Genomic DNA, 16725 nt, shown 5'->3' on the forward strand with positions numbered 1-16725 from the left:
ACCATAATGAAAAAGGAGGCCGCGTAAGAGATTAGACGTCGGCAACGCCAGCCCGCACTTGACAAGCGCTTTCAGATCGGCATTGGAGCACTTTATTTTTCTCCACCTGTCCCCAATGGTGGTGGCGGGCTTGGTTTCCTTCCCTTTCCCCTTGGAGGTGCCATTCTTGCCCACCATTCTTGATGTCACAAGCTTTTTCACTCTTATGCATTTTGGGACTGAGGACGAAGGTGGTGGAGATGCGCTTGGGGGAGCAGGTGCTCTCAGCGACTACTTTCGCACATGGAGGAAGTTGGGTCTAACCTAGATCCAATCCTGGGAGCGGCGGCGGCTCAAAGACAGAGGAGGACGAAAGGCCAAAGCAGTAAGAATGCAAGCGAAGGGGTGCATAAAACCCTAAGTTACCGCACAGTTAAATAACCAGCGGCCTTGCAATTACTGCGTGGAATGCGAATTACTACACTTACTGCAATTTGTTTTGAGCGGTAATTTTGGGTTACTTTGGGAAAGTTATTTGCTCAACCATTTTTTAAGGGACGTTATCCTGAAAAAAAGGGGTTTTCAAATTTCTAAACCAATTTACTCATTTTAACTATCAAATCAAATTCTTATTTTTTCCACAACCTATGCCACGACTGTTTGGATTCTTTTTTCCAAACCTTGGGATTTGGATCCAAGGCTTGGGGGCTGGGGGACATGTGTCATCAACGGCTTATTTTTCTAATTTTTGGAAGATAAAAGTAGAAAATTCAAGACTAATTTGACTCTCAGTTTGATTCTTCAATTCAACCTAAAGCTCGGGGGGCTACTCCATATGGAGTGCGAGTTTAATCGCACCCCATATAAAAAAGACTTGAAAACTACTCGGGGGCATGACCACCTCACAGCCTTGATGCAGCTAAGGAAGTACTCGGAATACATCTTCAAGATGAAGTTCAAAAAAACTCGAAGACGCCTTCAGAAGTACTCGGGGGCTTGTCAGACCCGGGCCACGGGACTGCGCGCATGGCGCACATATTCTAGGATAAGGGATGAGACATGGCCTACACCCTACACCCGCTGTAACTACTCGTACAGGAGTAGAACTAGTCGAAATAGAAGAAAACTACCCGAGTAGTACTCGGTTAGGACTCCTAAGCTCATTTTTTGCTAGGACTTCCATGTAACCCTATCCAAACTATATAAGGGTGGGTAGGACCCCCTCCAAACAACACATCATCTAAGGCAATACAAACCATCACACATGACGTAGGGTATTACGCTCTTGGCGGTCCGAACCTGTCTAAAGTTTCGTGTTCCTTCCACCTTTGAGTTCCTGATCTCAGCAATAGGGAGGAGGCTTCCCCGCAAAGCTCGCCATGATCTCGCCGGTAACCACAAGACAGGACTCTTCCTCCTTTAGTTTCCTAAATCTGAACATAAAAATGCATAAGAAGAAATAAAAAAATAATCATGTTCCCTTTCTTCCAAAGTCGTCCTCTTCTTCCCATCGCTTCACCATGCCGCACCACAGAAGGGAGGTGGGCTTGGAGGTTAAACACCTACAGCTAGCGTCTTGCTAGCATAGGCGATCATGTGATGCTTTTTATCCTTCATTTGCCTAAGTACGGCCCCCACTGCATAGTCGCTAGCATCACACATGATCTTAAAAGGAAGCTTCCAATCTGGGGGTTGGATGATTGGAGCTGAGATGAGTGCCTCTTTGAGAGTGTTAAAGGCTTTTAGGCACTCATCATCAAAGTGGAAGGGGACATCCTTAGCTAGTAAGCTCGTAAGGGGTCTAGCAATACTAGAGAAGTTACTGATGAAACACCGGTAGAACCCTGCGTGGCCTAGGAAGCTACGGATCCCTTTCACATTGGTGGATGGCGGTAGTTGTTCGATGACCTCAATCTTTGCCTTTTCCACCTCTATTCCTCTCTTGGAGACTAAGTGTCTGAGGACGACACCCTCTCGAACCATGAAGTGACACTTCTCTCAGTCTAGCACCAGGTCCTTTTCTTGGCATATCTACAAGACCTTGTCTAAGTTTCTGAGGAAATGATCAAAGGTCTTACCGTGAACCGACAAGTCATCCATGAAGACCTCCATGATATCTCCGATCATGTCTAAGAACATAGACATCATGCACCTTTGGAACGATGTGGGTGCACTTTCCAACATCTCGTCAATTAAGGGTAGCGGGATGTGGTCTTTGTTGGTGGCCTTGTTGAGCTTCCTATAGTTGATGCACATCCTCCATGCCGTGACAGAGCGCTGTGGAATTAGCTCATTCTTGCTATTTTCCATGACCTTCATGCCTCCTTTCTTGGCTACCACCTGCACCGGACTTACCCACTCGCTATACAGGATGGGATAAATGATCCCGGCGTGTAGGAGCTTTAAGACCTCCTTCTTTAAAAACCTCTCGAATCGTATTGTTCAACCTTCTTTGGGGTTCCCTTAAAGGTGACATGGTAGGATTGATAGGGATATGATGAGTACAAAGAGTAGGGCTGATGCCCTTGAGATCCTGGAGGGCATATCCTAGCACAGCTTGATGCTTTTCTAGAACAGCAATGAGCTTTGCGGTCTCCTCTTCTGAGAGTTTGTCGTTAATGATCATGGGAGACTCTACATTGTTGTTCAAGAAAGCATAACGGAGCCTATAAGGAAGAGGTTTTAGCTCAATTGGGGATCATGTTGGTTTTTCGAACTCTAGGAGTTCTAGGACCTCATCAGAATCTTCCTCTTCCTGGATGAATTCTTCTGCGTCTTTCTCGAGGAGTGATTCTGGTGAGTCCAGTGGAGTGATATCCAACACTTCCTCAATTGACTCTGTGATAGGGGAGATCTCTGCTACTTTATTGATTGTTCGAGTGATTGGGACAACGAGAGTTTCATTTCCTAATAATCTGATGGTAAGGCTCCCTAACTCTGGTAAATTTATGAGAAGCTTCTCGATGGGATGCCTTATCAAAATGTCGAAGTGGGAAATTTCGAATACGTGGAAATGGAGGCTTGCCTTAACATATTTGTGCCCAACGGACACATTCTAGATCACCCTTTGAGAGTTCTGCCTGTCAGGGCTAAAGCTTCGCTGCCCCTGCGTTCGTGATTGCTGCAAAGGCTGCACTATCGCTGCTGGGCAAGCATCCTACCAATGCACGTCGGCTGCGGGAAGGGTCATGCAGTACTGCATGCCCTCCTGCACGAACGGGTGCTCCGCCTACTGCGCCGACACATCAGCTCCTGCTCCTGCTCCTGCACCTATTGCCTAATAAGCTAGGTGTGTATGGGTCACCAGTCAAGTATTACTATTACTGTTTGCATTTACATTATTATATTCGGTTGCAAGCACTTGATCAAATAAAACAAATTCTGCGTGCTCTCAGCAGTGTCAAAAAAAAACTTGTTTGTGTACTTCCAAGTTGCAACGATGGATCACTGTACCCCTGTCTGAATGGTATTTACCCCTATCTACGCTCTGAACTAATTATGCCTTTCCAATCGTTCTTGTGTGCTTTGCCTTCAGAGCCGCCCTTCCGGGAATGTGACCCCCACAATGGCCCAATCCTAACTAAGGTGCTATATCATGAGTTAGTCCAAAGAATTATTGTAAGATATTACTCCATCTCTTATGTTTATACCAATTATTAGTAGCATGTGAGGAATGAAATGGTGATGGATCAATCTATCCTATTGCTGCACAGAAAGATGATGGACCATCTCATGGTTCGTCAATCCAAACATCCACTACGTCAACAGCCTGTCCGTTCGGGGTAGATGTGTGGCAGCGTCCGTATCATTGAAGATTGAAGAAGCTGCTTAAAGGATCTAGCATCATGGTGCCGGCCGGCTCTGTGTAGTGTGCACGAAAGAGATGGGATTATATTTCCTTCCATTTCAGCTGGTTCAACTCGTCCCTGATTGTAATCTGCAATTTGAATAAAATTTAGTTACAACTAAAATTCCATGTAATAGAATTTTTCAATCTCTAGGAATTCTCCTGTTATGTAACTAACAAGAGACATCCATTAAGCAACTGTGATTTGACAAATATTAATATATGTCACATGGCATGAGATAGTGAATTTCATTAGCAAGCATGTACGCGTCCCAGGAACATGTTCTTAGGACATTCGCGTACCCTAACCTATATGGACCTATTGTGTGAACACTGCCTAATGACTTAACCTATGACGGTTTTGTGAAATCAAGGACTTATTTATTTTTGACTATCGGAAGGAAGAGAATATACTGAAATAGGAAAAGTAAAATGAATATTGGAGCTTTAACCTCGGTGGAAAGTACATATCTTCAATTGTACGGTTCAAGCTATGCTCTTACTAGTTTTAAAGTTGATGAATAAGCAAATCGCTACAACAGAAATGGCCGAAAAGTGCCGAGATTTAAACATAAACACATCTATCATAGTCATATCATGGACAGCTCCATCTCCTCAAAAAACAAATATCATGGACAGCTCCAAACCAGAACACTTGATGCGATTGCTAAAAGAACATATCATATACGTTGCTACATGTCTATGTATATAAGGCAACTTTTAGATGTAAAAATATTTCATACCTACCATGGAAGTGAACTTTATTGTAAAGGAAAACTTTTTAAAAAAATTGTAGAAATCACTAGTTGACTACTCTTGACGTCAAGTTCCCATTTTAGTTCAGGTTTATATACACTCCCTCTTTGTATATATTGAAGTAGTGATATTGGGATATTCTTTGATGGCATTTGTTGCTTTAGAAAATCAGGGTATGTATGTGTTGAACTAATTCATTCTCTAGTAAGCTCATTAGCCTTCACGACCCATGCAGCCGAATGTCACCTCGAATCTTATGGTCCTTATTTCAAATAAAGGTTGGTGCAAATCTCTACCCTGTCAAATTTCTAATGTGCCAGTCAGCGGTGGCGGCACAGAGCCTTAAGAGAGTCTATACACAGAGAAGTCCTCATGGGATCACTATATTCCGTTTCAATTTTCTAGTATCTGAACGTTACCTCAAACCTTCCATTATATTTTCAAAGTCGGTGCCCTTAAACATGTACCATTTGATTTTTACTTATATAATGTCATTGTAACTTGCCAGCACTATAAAACCGTCACTTTTCCTAAATATGTGTCGATGGCAAACATCAAACCAGAACACAAAGCATATAGCTGAGGTTTTTCTCGTATTGTTGTGCAACATTGTGGGTTGACAACCAGATAGATCCTTTTCCCCCATTGACATTTCCATCTAGTGGTAACAAGAGAAATTTGGTAAACATATTACATTTGGTTAATGCATGTGAAAAAGAGAAAAGGAGGCAGCAGGAAAAGGTTGTAAGAAGTAACGGGGGAGTGTTGAGTGCTGGTCACGTTCAATTATATATTGCTATCATGTCTAACCTTGACTGGTTCTTCCACTACAATCTTCAAACATGGCAATGGTTCTTTAAACAGATCTGGGTATGAGTGCATAATTAGGAGGTACTTCATTTATCTGAAGTCAATTACTTCTAATGCGATGACTGGAGCAAGCTAGAATTTTTTAACCCTCTTGAAGTCAACTTGTAACATGTTGCAGGATGCCTTCAGTGACGTCTCAGACATGCAGTATAATCTAGGGCTCCTATGTATGGTCGATCCGTCGGTTTGGTGCCTATGTATAATCTAGAGCACTTATAAATAGCTCCTACGTATGGCCGAAAGATCTGAATCATACAAGCACCATATTTGAGCTGCTTGGCCATCGACTCCACTATTTATAGTATCTTGTACGTCTTCTCCACTTCCAATTCCCATTTGTTCCTCAACCGAAGCTTGCTTGTTCGTCCGAACCAGAAAAGCCATATACCATGGCTTCAACTGCAGCCGCTCTTAACCTGACCTTGTTGGTCGTTGCTGTGTTCCTCGTGCTGCTCCATCCGTCGATGGGGCGGCAGCCAGCGCCTGCGCAACTTTGCCCCGATAACACGGGGCACCAGCCAGCAGCGCGTGCGCACGATTGCTCTGACGATGACACGGAGCAGCAGCCAGCCCTGACACCGGCACCGGCGCCGGCGGTCAATTGCCCTCTTTACTGCAGTTTGCAATGCAGTCCGCAGTGTGAAGCCAATAAGACCGCTGGTCTGGCACAGTGCGAGGTCGACTATGCCGCGAACTGGAGCGGGTGCTATGACGGCTGCACACTGCATGATCAACTGGCCTGATAAAGGCTAATTATAATGGGGTCTCGTATTCCTATTTTCAAAAATACCACATCAGCTTGGAGGATGAATTGAATACTATGCCTCAATGGAGAGTTTTATTTCACTATTTTCAAAGCTAACCAGTGTAATTAAATACTAGTTGATCTATTGGTGCATGGGATCCCCCATGAAACAACGGCAGTCACATTGGTCGTTTCACGCTATTTTCAATGTCTTGAAAACGAGTTAGTCGTGGGGTTGAAACTGGTTCCTTCTCTTCCCTCATTAAATCACTATCACATCATCAAAAATGCTGATGTGTCATGATAATTAATGTCATGAAACTCGCCATAAAACCCCATTACGCTGAGGAGTCCTGTGTCCAGAGTGGCTGCCGCTTTGGTAACTGTACCTGCGACAACACCTATCCCATTAGTTGCTGCCAAGCATGCGGTAACAGTCTTCTCTCCACGTACTTCAACTGCCGGAATTACTACGACAGGGCTATCGAGTACTGCATGATCAACTGCACGAATGACTGCAACAAGAACTGTACCCAGGGCTGAGTTCGTACGGTGCTGTCGGGAGCCCCATCTATTTGTGTATGTTGTATTACCCCGTTCCGTCCAACAATTTTGTTTCTGTAGATTTGTTAATCTTTTCACGTCCAATATGTGGGTGTGTAATATAAGTTCGAGTCATTCAAGTCCAAAACAATATGAGCTTTGACTTCTCAGTTTTTTTTAAGATAAAGGATAAACCAGCCTCTATATCCACATACTCTATATCCACATACTGTATATATATAGCCAAGAGTTATAAAAGTTAAGAGTTACGGGAGTTGTTAGACTCTAAACCTTAAATGAGGATTTCAAAAATAAAAGAAAAAACTCTAAAACAAAGAAAGAAAAAGGCTAATCTTCAATCTTCTTCGTTCATATTTCATCCTTGCAAAATCTTATCGCAGTACCAAACTATCACATCAATCGTCTTCTTATAAACTGCACAGGACATCGGGAACGCCTTGATAACGCCACCATGGAGGGAAGCCGGGCAAGAGAGTGTCGCCGTCATCGTGGCCAGCTTGCCGACCTGGCTTTCCCCTGCATCTCCAGAACACCCGTACAGCCGGTCCCCTCGCCGAGCACGGGCACCGGCACCAGCAGACCGTTGGAAAAATCCTACTGGATCAGTTGGAAAATCCTACTGGATCAGGCACCTACACTCACGCATTAGTTTGCACTCCGGAAGAGAAGCCAACAGAAGAACACAAGATCACTCACGCACCAACACAACAGATACATTCACAAGAATTTTCAGGCAGTGCACACCATGCACTTTTCACCTTGTTTCACTTTACTAAGCAAAACAGATTACAGAACGTAAATAAGCACACATGCACGCACAGATAAAGCCACGTCTGGCCGGACGACCCGGCCAAGCACTCCGTGGCTTATCATCACTAACTCACCTTCCTACATGCAAGGCACGTCCCTTAGCATGCAGATCACCACTAGGAACGAACAGCCACATGCATGGGCTACCAGTTAATCCGCTTCTCTTGCCATGGCTCAACTGATCACTTGACTCGGCCACTCGATCGCTCAGACCAACGTGCACATGCAGAACTCCCTGGATGAGATCACAGCCACCTGATCAACAAACTCACCCATGCTACTGACCTGCGCACTACACACACGACCATTACTCACACAAATATGTGAACAACAAGATTAAGTCTAACAATCACCCCCTAATCTTGTTGCCCTTTATTTTGCACTTCCACATTAGGCTTCAAAGCAGCGCCGCCTCATCGTCAGCATCCGCCATGGCAAGTTGCGCCATGCCTATCACCACTTTCTTCACTGCAGGACACTTATCGGCGAAGTGTCCAAACTTACCACAGTTGCGGCAATCGACCTTGGACTTGTCGAACTTGCCGCAGTACTTCTTCTCACCGACACCGCCGCTGCCAGAGCCACCTCCGCTCTTCTTCTCTTCAGCAACCTTGGCCTCCCACTCAGCACGTGTGAGCCGTGGCTCAGTGTCCACGAACAGCAGCTGCGGCTCCACCTCCTTGTCACGACGCCGCCCCTTTGAAGACTCCTTGAACGCCCTCAAGCACCCGATCATCTCCGTCACCGACATCACGGTCACATCCCCACATTGCTCAATGGTGCTGATGAGGGGTCGGAACTTGTCGGGGACCGAATGCAAGATCTTCTCGATGACAGTGGTATCCTTCACTTTCGTGACGAGAAAGCGAATCTCGTTCACGGTCGTGGTAACCTTCAAAGCAAAGTTATTAATTTTTTTGAGAATCACCCATGTACATACCATCAAGCTCCCTCTTGAGGGTTTGTACTCGGGCATTCTTGACACGCTCTTCACCCATATTCATCTCCTTGAGAGCGTCCCACGCCTTTCTTGGCCGTCTCGCGCTCCGAGATGGACATCACCACGGCCTCCGGCACAGGTTGGACAATGGCAGCGAGAGCCATTTGGGCCATCTTCTCATGAACACCTCCCTTGTTCACCATGGCAGCCCACACACCTTGTGCACGCATGAAGATCTTCATCTTTACAGCCCACACGCCGTAGTTGTTCTCCGAAAGCATGGGGTAACTCAGCATAACCCCTGCCTCCTTCACTTGCTACACCACTAGCTTGTTGTCGCCGACATCATCGCTATCGCCAGCAATGCCTTTGCCAGGACGGCTGCCTGGCTGCGTGTATGCTCCATCGCTGATAATCTCCTTGGCTCTGGTACCACTTGTTGGCAATGATCACACCGATCAGCCTCTCCACGAACTCACAAACTCTATGGACAGTCAGATGGATGGAAGGACACACGCACTACGCAAGAACACAGACTCTGAGACAAGCACTAGCACACAGAGAAGGTATTCGGTGCTGCACACCAGCACCAGCACTTGTACTTTGTTTCTCTTCACCACAACTAGCTAAACACACCTTCCTGCATGCAAGGCACGTCTCTTAGCATCCAGATCACCACTAGGAACTCAATTGATCACTTGACTCAGCCACTCGCTCAGACCAACGTGCACATGCAGAACTCCCTGGATGAGATCACAGCCACCTGATCAACAAACTCACCCATGCTACTGACCTGCACAGTACACACACGACCATTACTCACACAAATATTTGAACAACAAGATTAAGTCTAACACAGACTACGGCAGGCGCACCATCCTCGGCGACCGTCGACGAGGCCCTGCAGCTCCTCCACCACCGCGGGCCACGGGGAGTGCTGGAACTCGGCATGCTTTGCCCAGATCTGAAGGGGGCAGCGAGAGCGAGCACCGGTGGCAGCCAAGTGCCCGCCCCCCCCCCCTGGCGGCGCGGATCTGGCGTGGTGCGGACTTGGGCGAGTGCCCGTGCCCTGGTGGTGATCCCCCCTCTCCGGCCAGGGGCCAGATCCGGCCACCATTAGCTGGAGGACGGAGGCCACCGCTGGCGTTCGCCGCCTCCACCACGAGCATGCCTTTGAAACGGGGAACCAGATGAGGAAGAAGGGGTTGCCTCGCCGCCACCCTCCTTGACGCCGCACAGGCTTCTGGCGGTCAGCTTTGGTGGTGGCGTGGCGGCGAAGAGGGGCGAGGGGGTCTAGGTGGCGGCAGTGGGCGTTTCCGCTTGTGCCGCCCGAGAGGGGTGGTGCAGGGAGACGAAGGGAGATACTACAAAATATAAGCATGGGGTGAGATATACAAAAATGAGCCTGGACAATCACTAGCTTACCTTTCTTGGATCTAGGAGCCAAGTCACCTTTCAATTGTTACATACTATTAGAAAAAAAGCTATCGGTCCACTCAAAAATACCGGCGGTATTAATACTGGATCTAGTTCATGCCGGTACTTTTGGGGTGGATGAAAGCTTATGAAGCTATTTAATACCGGTTAATAGTACCACAAAATTTGGTGTTACCGCCTGGTACTAATGCCTCCAGCCACATTTGTGGACCTTTTAGCAATACTTGGTATTACTGTCCGGTATTAAAGAATTCTCCACGGATTACTTTAAAAAACATCTCTTTTCCAATCATAGCCGCTGTAGGTGAGATGGTAAGAGAGGTACGCGCGAGCCAAGGCGTCCCGAATTTGAATCCCATCCGCCGTGCGCACGCGTATTTTGCGTGAAAAATCGCGTGACTTGTGACTTCCGAAATTTAAAATATTTACTTGATGTTTTACACTAGTACTGGTTGATTGCATGACCCGGTTTGGAAAGACCCTTCTCTAGTAGTGACATCTCCTGAAATTTCTAATTTTGGGATGGGAATAGTCAGCACTAAATCTTATTAATTTTTCTTAATTCTTAAGTTTTTTCTAACATTGTGTTTGTATAGTGAACCATTTAGTTATGTCAAACAAATAATTTCTAAACATAAAATAAATCATATTTTTTAATTAATTCATGTTGTGTAGAAAATGCATTAGTAGGGTGTTGAATGAAATATATATGAAATAAAGTTGAATACTTTTTTACTTGGTTTGAGGAAGATAAATTAGGCTACCACAAATCTGTAACCCTATTTTAGATGGAAATCCGTTGCTTTCTATCTTTTTATACTTTCTTTATTTTTACCTTCCTATATATTTTCCTTTGCACACGTCAACCACTTCCATTTCTTCCCTTGGACCTTTTTGCTGTGCACCGGAGATAACCTCCAAGCAAAGCATGCTGACATGCTACTCGATCAGGCCGAGATCCCGAGACAGCACCTAGCTACTCCACTACTAGAAAAGGCTTCATCAGTATCGGATCAAAACTCCATCTAGTATTGGTTCCGCAACCAGTACTGAGCAACCAAAACTACAAGTCTCAATCATCAGTACTGGGTGGATGATCCGGTATATATTAAAAGTACCAGTGCTAAAGCGTGATACATCAAAATCTTAAAAAAATACTTCAAACTTGGGAAGAGAACCACACACGCGATTTTTCACACGATACATGTGTGCGGTGCATAGGATCGAACTCGTCATCTTTTACCTCGCTCGTATTCTTCTTACCATATCACCTACGTAGCAATTGTGATTTGAATAGGGATATTTTTCTTTTAAATTCACCTGTGTATCACCCTTTAGTACGAGTTGGTAACACCAACTGGTACTAAAAATCTATATAAAAATCTATATATTAGTACCGGTTTGCGTTCCCAGCCGATATTAATAGGTATTAAATAGGTATTAGTACCTGGTGGTAACGCCAATACTGACGTATAGGTTTTATACCGGTTGGTGTTACCGATACTAAAGGTCTAGAACCTTCCATCCACCATAAATATACTGGTGGGCAAGATCCGGTCCAATGCCTATCCATATATTTGTGGTGGACTGATGGTTTGTTTTCTAGTAGTGCTCCAAACAGCCAAATAAAAAACACCCTGCATGTGCGCTCCTGCTCCTTTGCCCTTTCTGACGACGTTGTACATCTGACAGTTGATAACCGCTCAAGCAACCTGGTGCAACAAGAGGTCCATATTGAGAACACTTCAACGTCCACTTTCTAGCAAAAGTGTCATTCCACTCCAGTATCTTTCAATTTTCACCATCAGGTACCTCAAACACCAACTCCAGGGGTCATAACCGCTCCACTACCATAGCTTTTCAGCTCAATTCCTGACCTCTCTACTCCCTTTCTGCACCTATAAAATGCGCCCTACCAGGGCGAGTTCAGTTGGAACAGTAAGAGAGGGGGAGGTTTTGCTAATTAATTCATTGGCGGAGGTCGCTCTTTGAGGTGAGTTTACACCATTCCTATATCTTACTTTTCAAGTTCTCACCTTGATTTAGAGCTAAATTAGGGTATGGTTGCAAGAGGAGCTCCCATAGTGTTCTTCCTTATTTTGATGTCAATTTAGCTCAACATAGTGGCTATATTTTCTTCGGTGGAGTAGCTTCACATGATTAACCCATTATCTAGTCTAATTTGGCGACTCAACCTTGTGTCAAGTATCCAATTTTGTTAAAACCATATAGAAACATGGGAGTTCTAAGAAGACCAAGCAGATTCGCTGTCCATGCAATGACTATGAGAACCAGAAAGTATGGTAGAATCCAAATGTGATCATGAGACGCTTCCGAAAGTGTCGGATTTGTACCCCGGCAAGTCCACCCGGGGTATGCTCAGGTAGTAGATTTGTAGGTGAGCGAGATCGCGGAGCTAAGAAATTGATGGTAACACAAAGACGTAGGAGTTTTAGATAAGCTCGGGCCGCCAAGAGCGTAACACTCTACGTCTTGTTCTGTATTCTAAGTTGTATTGATTGGTTTAGGGTTCGTGGAATGTGCGGGCAAACTGCGCTGTATTTGGTTGAGCCGTCGAGGCTCAGAATGGGAGCTGTCGAGGCTTAGGATGTGAAGCCGTTGAGGTCGGGATGTCCTAGGAGGTACCCCTACCCCTCTTTATATACTCCGGGGGATAGGGTTTACATGACAAGTCCCCTAGTGGATTATTATGCAAAAGATTTAGTCGGATTACAACCATAGACAATATGCCTTTCTTGTGCAGTCAGCCCAGCCCATCTAGTTGCCAGTCAGGCCCTCTGTCAGGGTACCCAAGGGTCTACCTCCATCAAGCCTCCGAGCGCCAAGCGGTTGAGTCGATCTTCTGCCTGGGTCGTCACAAAGCCGATTGATGCTCATAATGGGAAGAACACCCGTTCCATCCTTCCTGACTTATTCAATGAACCTTTATATGGAGAGCGATGCAAGTCGCACTCCATATGGAGTAGCCTCCAAACCTCGGATCAATTAGAATAATCAATTCGAGGGTCAAAAGTCTTGAGTCTTCAAATATAGATCATCTGGAATTGTAGCTGGGTTGTTCCTTGTGTCCAACCCCCGGGCCAGGGGGCCAGATGAGCCGTCGAAGGCACACCGGGTGCCTCGTTGTGCCTAGCCCCCGAGCATAGGAGCCAGATGAGTCACCAAAATCACGCCGAGTGCCCTATCACGCTCAGCACCCAAGCATGGAAGCTAGATGAGCCGCCGAAGGCACGCCGAGTGCCCTGTCGCGCCCAGCCCCCGAGCTAGGGAGCCAGACGAGCCGCCGAAGGCACGCCGAGTGCCCAGCCCCCGAGCATAGGAGCCAGACGGGCTGCCGAAGGCACGACGAGTAGTTGGTGCTGTAAACAACAATACAAACATTATGCAACATAATGTAAAATTATTAAACCATTGAAGGTGTTGGAATTGATTTGGTGCAACATGATTGCTTTTGCATCTTGCTCTTGTTAGGCTACGTAATTTTTCTGAGTAGTTAGCATGTTACGTTTAAGCACCTAGTCCTGCACGATCTCAACTCATTATGCTGAGAGCTGGTCATCAAACACGTGATGAGAGAGTTGAGAGGGAAGCCAAGGTTCCACGGATTAAGACGTGTCTATCCGAGTACTTAAGCGACCGTTGGAAGAAAATATAAAGCTGCGTATAAAGTAGTCGGCGATGTGCGAGAGAAGAGAGCGCACTCGCACGGTGTAGCCCAACTGCCTGTGTAGCGGGCGGACCACGTAGGTAATCGGAAACATATTCGATATGATTGGTGATAGTCACGGAGACTAGAGAATATTTAATTGATATTATTAAAGCACGATTTAGCTTGATCCGTGGTCGAGTCGAAGCAGTTGTCATGGCTGAGCGAGCAGCTTTCCAAATAGTCGGCGTGACCGAATCGGTGTGGTTCTCGCGGCTGAGTAGATGGTTATCGAAGTAGTCGGCGCGTGGCCAATGCAAGTCGGAGTTGTCGCCATAGTAGCAGTCGGTGGGCGTTGCGTTATAGCGCGGCATTATTCTCGGCAGCAGGCGATGAATTCCGTACGTGCAGCCCAGTACATAAGATTTTACGGAAGAAACAAAGGAATCTTCAGCATGCGTTAGCATATTGCACATGCAAACGGAAACTAAAGTAATGAAAGGAGGGGGTACGCTCCCTGTTGATGTGGTCGTGGAGCACATGCCAGAGCTTGCATGCATAGGAAGGCTCGTGTTAATCCAATTAAAACAGCCTGTTCCGTTTTGCATGCTCGCCTGCTCGTGTACCCTGGGGGCGATTAAATAACGAAGCCTGCCTGCTTGTGCAGTTGTGCGCATTGCGGCGGTTGCACCTACCGACGCCGGGCGGTGTGCTCGGTCACGAGGAGGTTCGAGCATAAAAATCAGAAACAGGAGACTGGATCTTGATTAGTCACGTGGAAAAGCAAATCGATCTAGTGCTGATATTAAGAACGACTCACCCGATTGTTGATGATGGCTGCAATCAAGTTCGCTGTAAGGATCCGGAGATGGCCCTACCTGACGCGCCAATTGTCGGATTTGTACTCCGGCGAGTCCATCCGCGGTACGCTCGGGCACTAGATTTGTAGTTGAGTGAGATCGAAGAGCCAAGAACTTGATCGTAATACAAAGATGCAAAAAGAAGCAAGAGTTTTAGATAGATTCGGGCCGCCAAGAGCGTAACACCCTACTTCCTATATTCTGAATTGTATTGATTGGTTTAGGGTTTGTGGAATGTGCGGGCTAGCTGTGTTGTATTTGGTTGAGCCGTCCAGGCTCAGGATGGGAGCCGTCAAGGCTTAGGATGAGAAGCCGTCGACGTCGGGATGCCCTAAAGGTACCCCTACCCCTCCTTATATACTCCGGAGGATAGGATTTACATGGCAAGTTGGTTACTATACAAAAGATCTTGTAGAGAATATGCCTTCCCTGTGCAGTCAGCCCGACCCATCTAGTTGCTGATCGGGCTCTCTGGGCACCGGGGGTCACCTCCGTCAAAAAGGTTTCATAGATAATTACTCCATTTGGTCCCATCATGGCCAGAGAGGAGGTACATCCAAAACAATCAATAAACATGATGTTGGCACGGGCTAACAAGCAGGTGGTGATGCTAGTGATGAGTTGGGAGTCGAGAACGACACCGATCAACTTATGATACATGCCGGTAAAGCTGGGGATCATGGGGAAAATTAGGTTGATAAGGATGTTGCGAATGTTGACATGAAAGAAATGTTGCGGTACGTTGAACATGAAGTGTTGATTGGGAGACCTAAACAAGGCTGGCAAGGACCATGCGTACGATGAATCAAAGGGATGTGGAAAGAGTCAATATTGTTATGCTCCTTGATTCAACTTATGATGCTGAAGGCTAAACATGGTTGGTCTAACAATAGCTTCAATGATCTTCTATGCCTCTTAGATTTCTTGCTTCCAAATTCTAACTTTGTGTCCAAAAACACATATGAGGCGAACAAGATTACCATAGAAAATATGCAAAGTACAAGAACTGGCCAAACTGTGGCGCAGTCGTTATAAAAGTAATGCAGAATATTGTTTGAATGAGAATAATGGTGCCTCCATCTTTGAAAAAGGGAAGAATGGTGAAAAGAACAAGAGTGTTAGTTCTCAGGTGGAAGATGACACTTGTATAGGAGTGCAAAAGAGCCAGAGAAGGATTCCAGCCTTATTGATGTGGTACCTGCTAGTGATCGATCTCCTGAAGCATTTGTTCTCATGGTTCACATGGTCAACTAGATAATAGGACTGGGTCTCCTATGAACTTTCATCAAATATGGATGTACGGGTGGTTCATATGTCTATTCTGATTGGTTACATGAGATACGTGTAACCCCAGGGGGTTACATGATGAAGGGCGACCAGGATTCTATGTCTATTTCTGTGAATAGAAAATAATATTTTTCCCTTCACAGAAAAGGAGCTTTATTAAGAGTATTTTTTTCCATTTGGCAAATTTACAGGTGTCTGTGGAGCTAAATTTGACTACTCCTCCCATCAAAAAAAAAATTGACTACTCCTGTAGAAGTCAAGTAGCAGATTGGTTCAAGTTCATGTAAGCTCCATGTCTTCAAATGTATATGAAGTCAATAATAGCTTACTAGGGTCGCAGAAATATTCCAATTATTCTTTCTCAAAGCAGCAAAAGGCATTACACTATGGAGCTATTAGTACCTTTTATGATGTGTCGTCGTTTAGCTGAAAGGCGCCTCGAATCTTATGGTCCTAATATGAAATCAAGGTCCTTATATTATTAATTTCTGGACTGTCAGATTTCAAGTATCTCAGTCAGCAGTTGCGGCACAAAGTCAAAGCAGATCTATGCTACATTATTTGTCTAAAAAAATGTTTGGCTGTTCCGTAAGGAAGTTTGTAGTAGCGTATTTTTTTAGATTAAGGACATTACTCGGTCTTGAATATTCACGAGTGAATAGCTATGACCATAAAAAACAAATCCGGCCATCTAGCCTGGAGATACAGAGATACATGAGTACTTAGACTTCATGCCTCAACATAAGAACAAAGAAAAATAAGAAAGCAAGCAACTAAGAAAGAAAGCTAAAAAAATTAAACTTCACACTTCTATGCTCTTTGCTTCCACCTAGCAACGGTCCTTGTGCAGCAACTAATCTCTCACATCTGCCATTTTCTTAGAAACTTTAGAAGTTAGGATGATCCTGCTTGCGGCCACTTGTTTCGTTGTTCTCTTGTCGCGTAAAAACTGCACTTAGTCAA

At 45.4% G+C, this 16725-nt stretch overlaps 1 protein-coding gene across 1 annotated transcript; it reads right to left on the bottom strand.

Annotated features, from left to right (window-relative positions):
* Positions 1-7968: 7968 nt before the first annotated feature.
* On the bottom strand, positions 7969-8792 carry LOC112885471. Its single transcript, XM_025951086.1, has 2 exons — positions 8595-8792; positions 7969-8463 (listed from the first exon to the last, which is right to left on the bottom strand). The coding sequence occupies exons 1-2, from the start codon at positions 8790-8792 to the stop codon at positions 7969-7971; spliced, it is 693 nt and encodes a 230-aa protein (XP_025806871.1).
* Positions 8793-16725: the final 7933 nt, after the last annotated feature.

Source organism: Panicum hallii, chromosome 3, assembly GCF_002211085.1.
Source record: "Panicum hallii strain FIL2 chromosome 3, PHallii_v3.1, whole genome shotgun sequence".
Lineage (NCBI taxonomy): Eukaryota > Viridiplantae > Streptophyta > Magnoliopsida > Poales > Poaceae > Panicum > Panicum hallii.

Bases quoted from the DNA above. Each gene is read 5' to 3' on its own strand.
- LOC112885471 (XM_025951086.1), bottom strand. From the start codon at position 8,792: ATGCTTTCGGAGAACAACTACGGCGTGTGGGCTGTAAAGATGAAGATC. The intron at 8,464-8,594 runs GTGGGACGCTCT...TTTGCTTTGAAG, and splicing joins GCGAGACGGCCAAGAAAGGC to GTTACCACGACCGTGAACGA.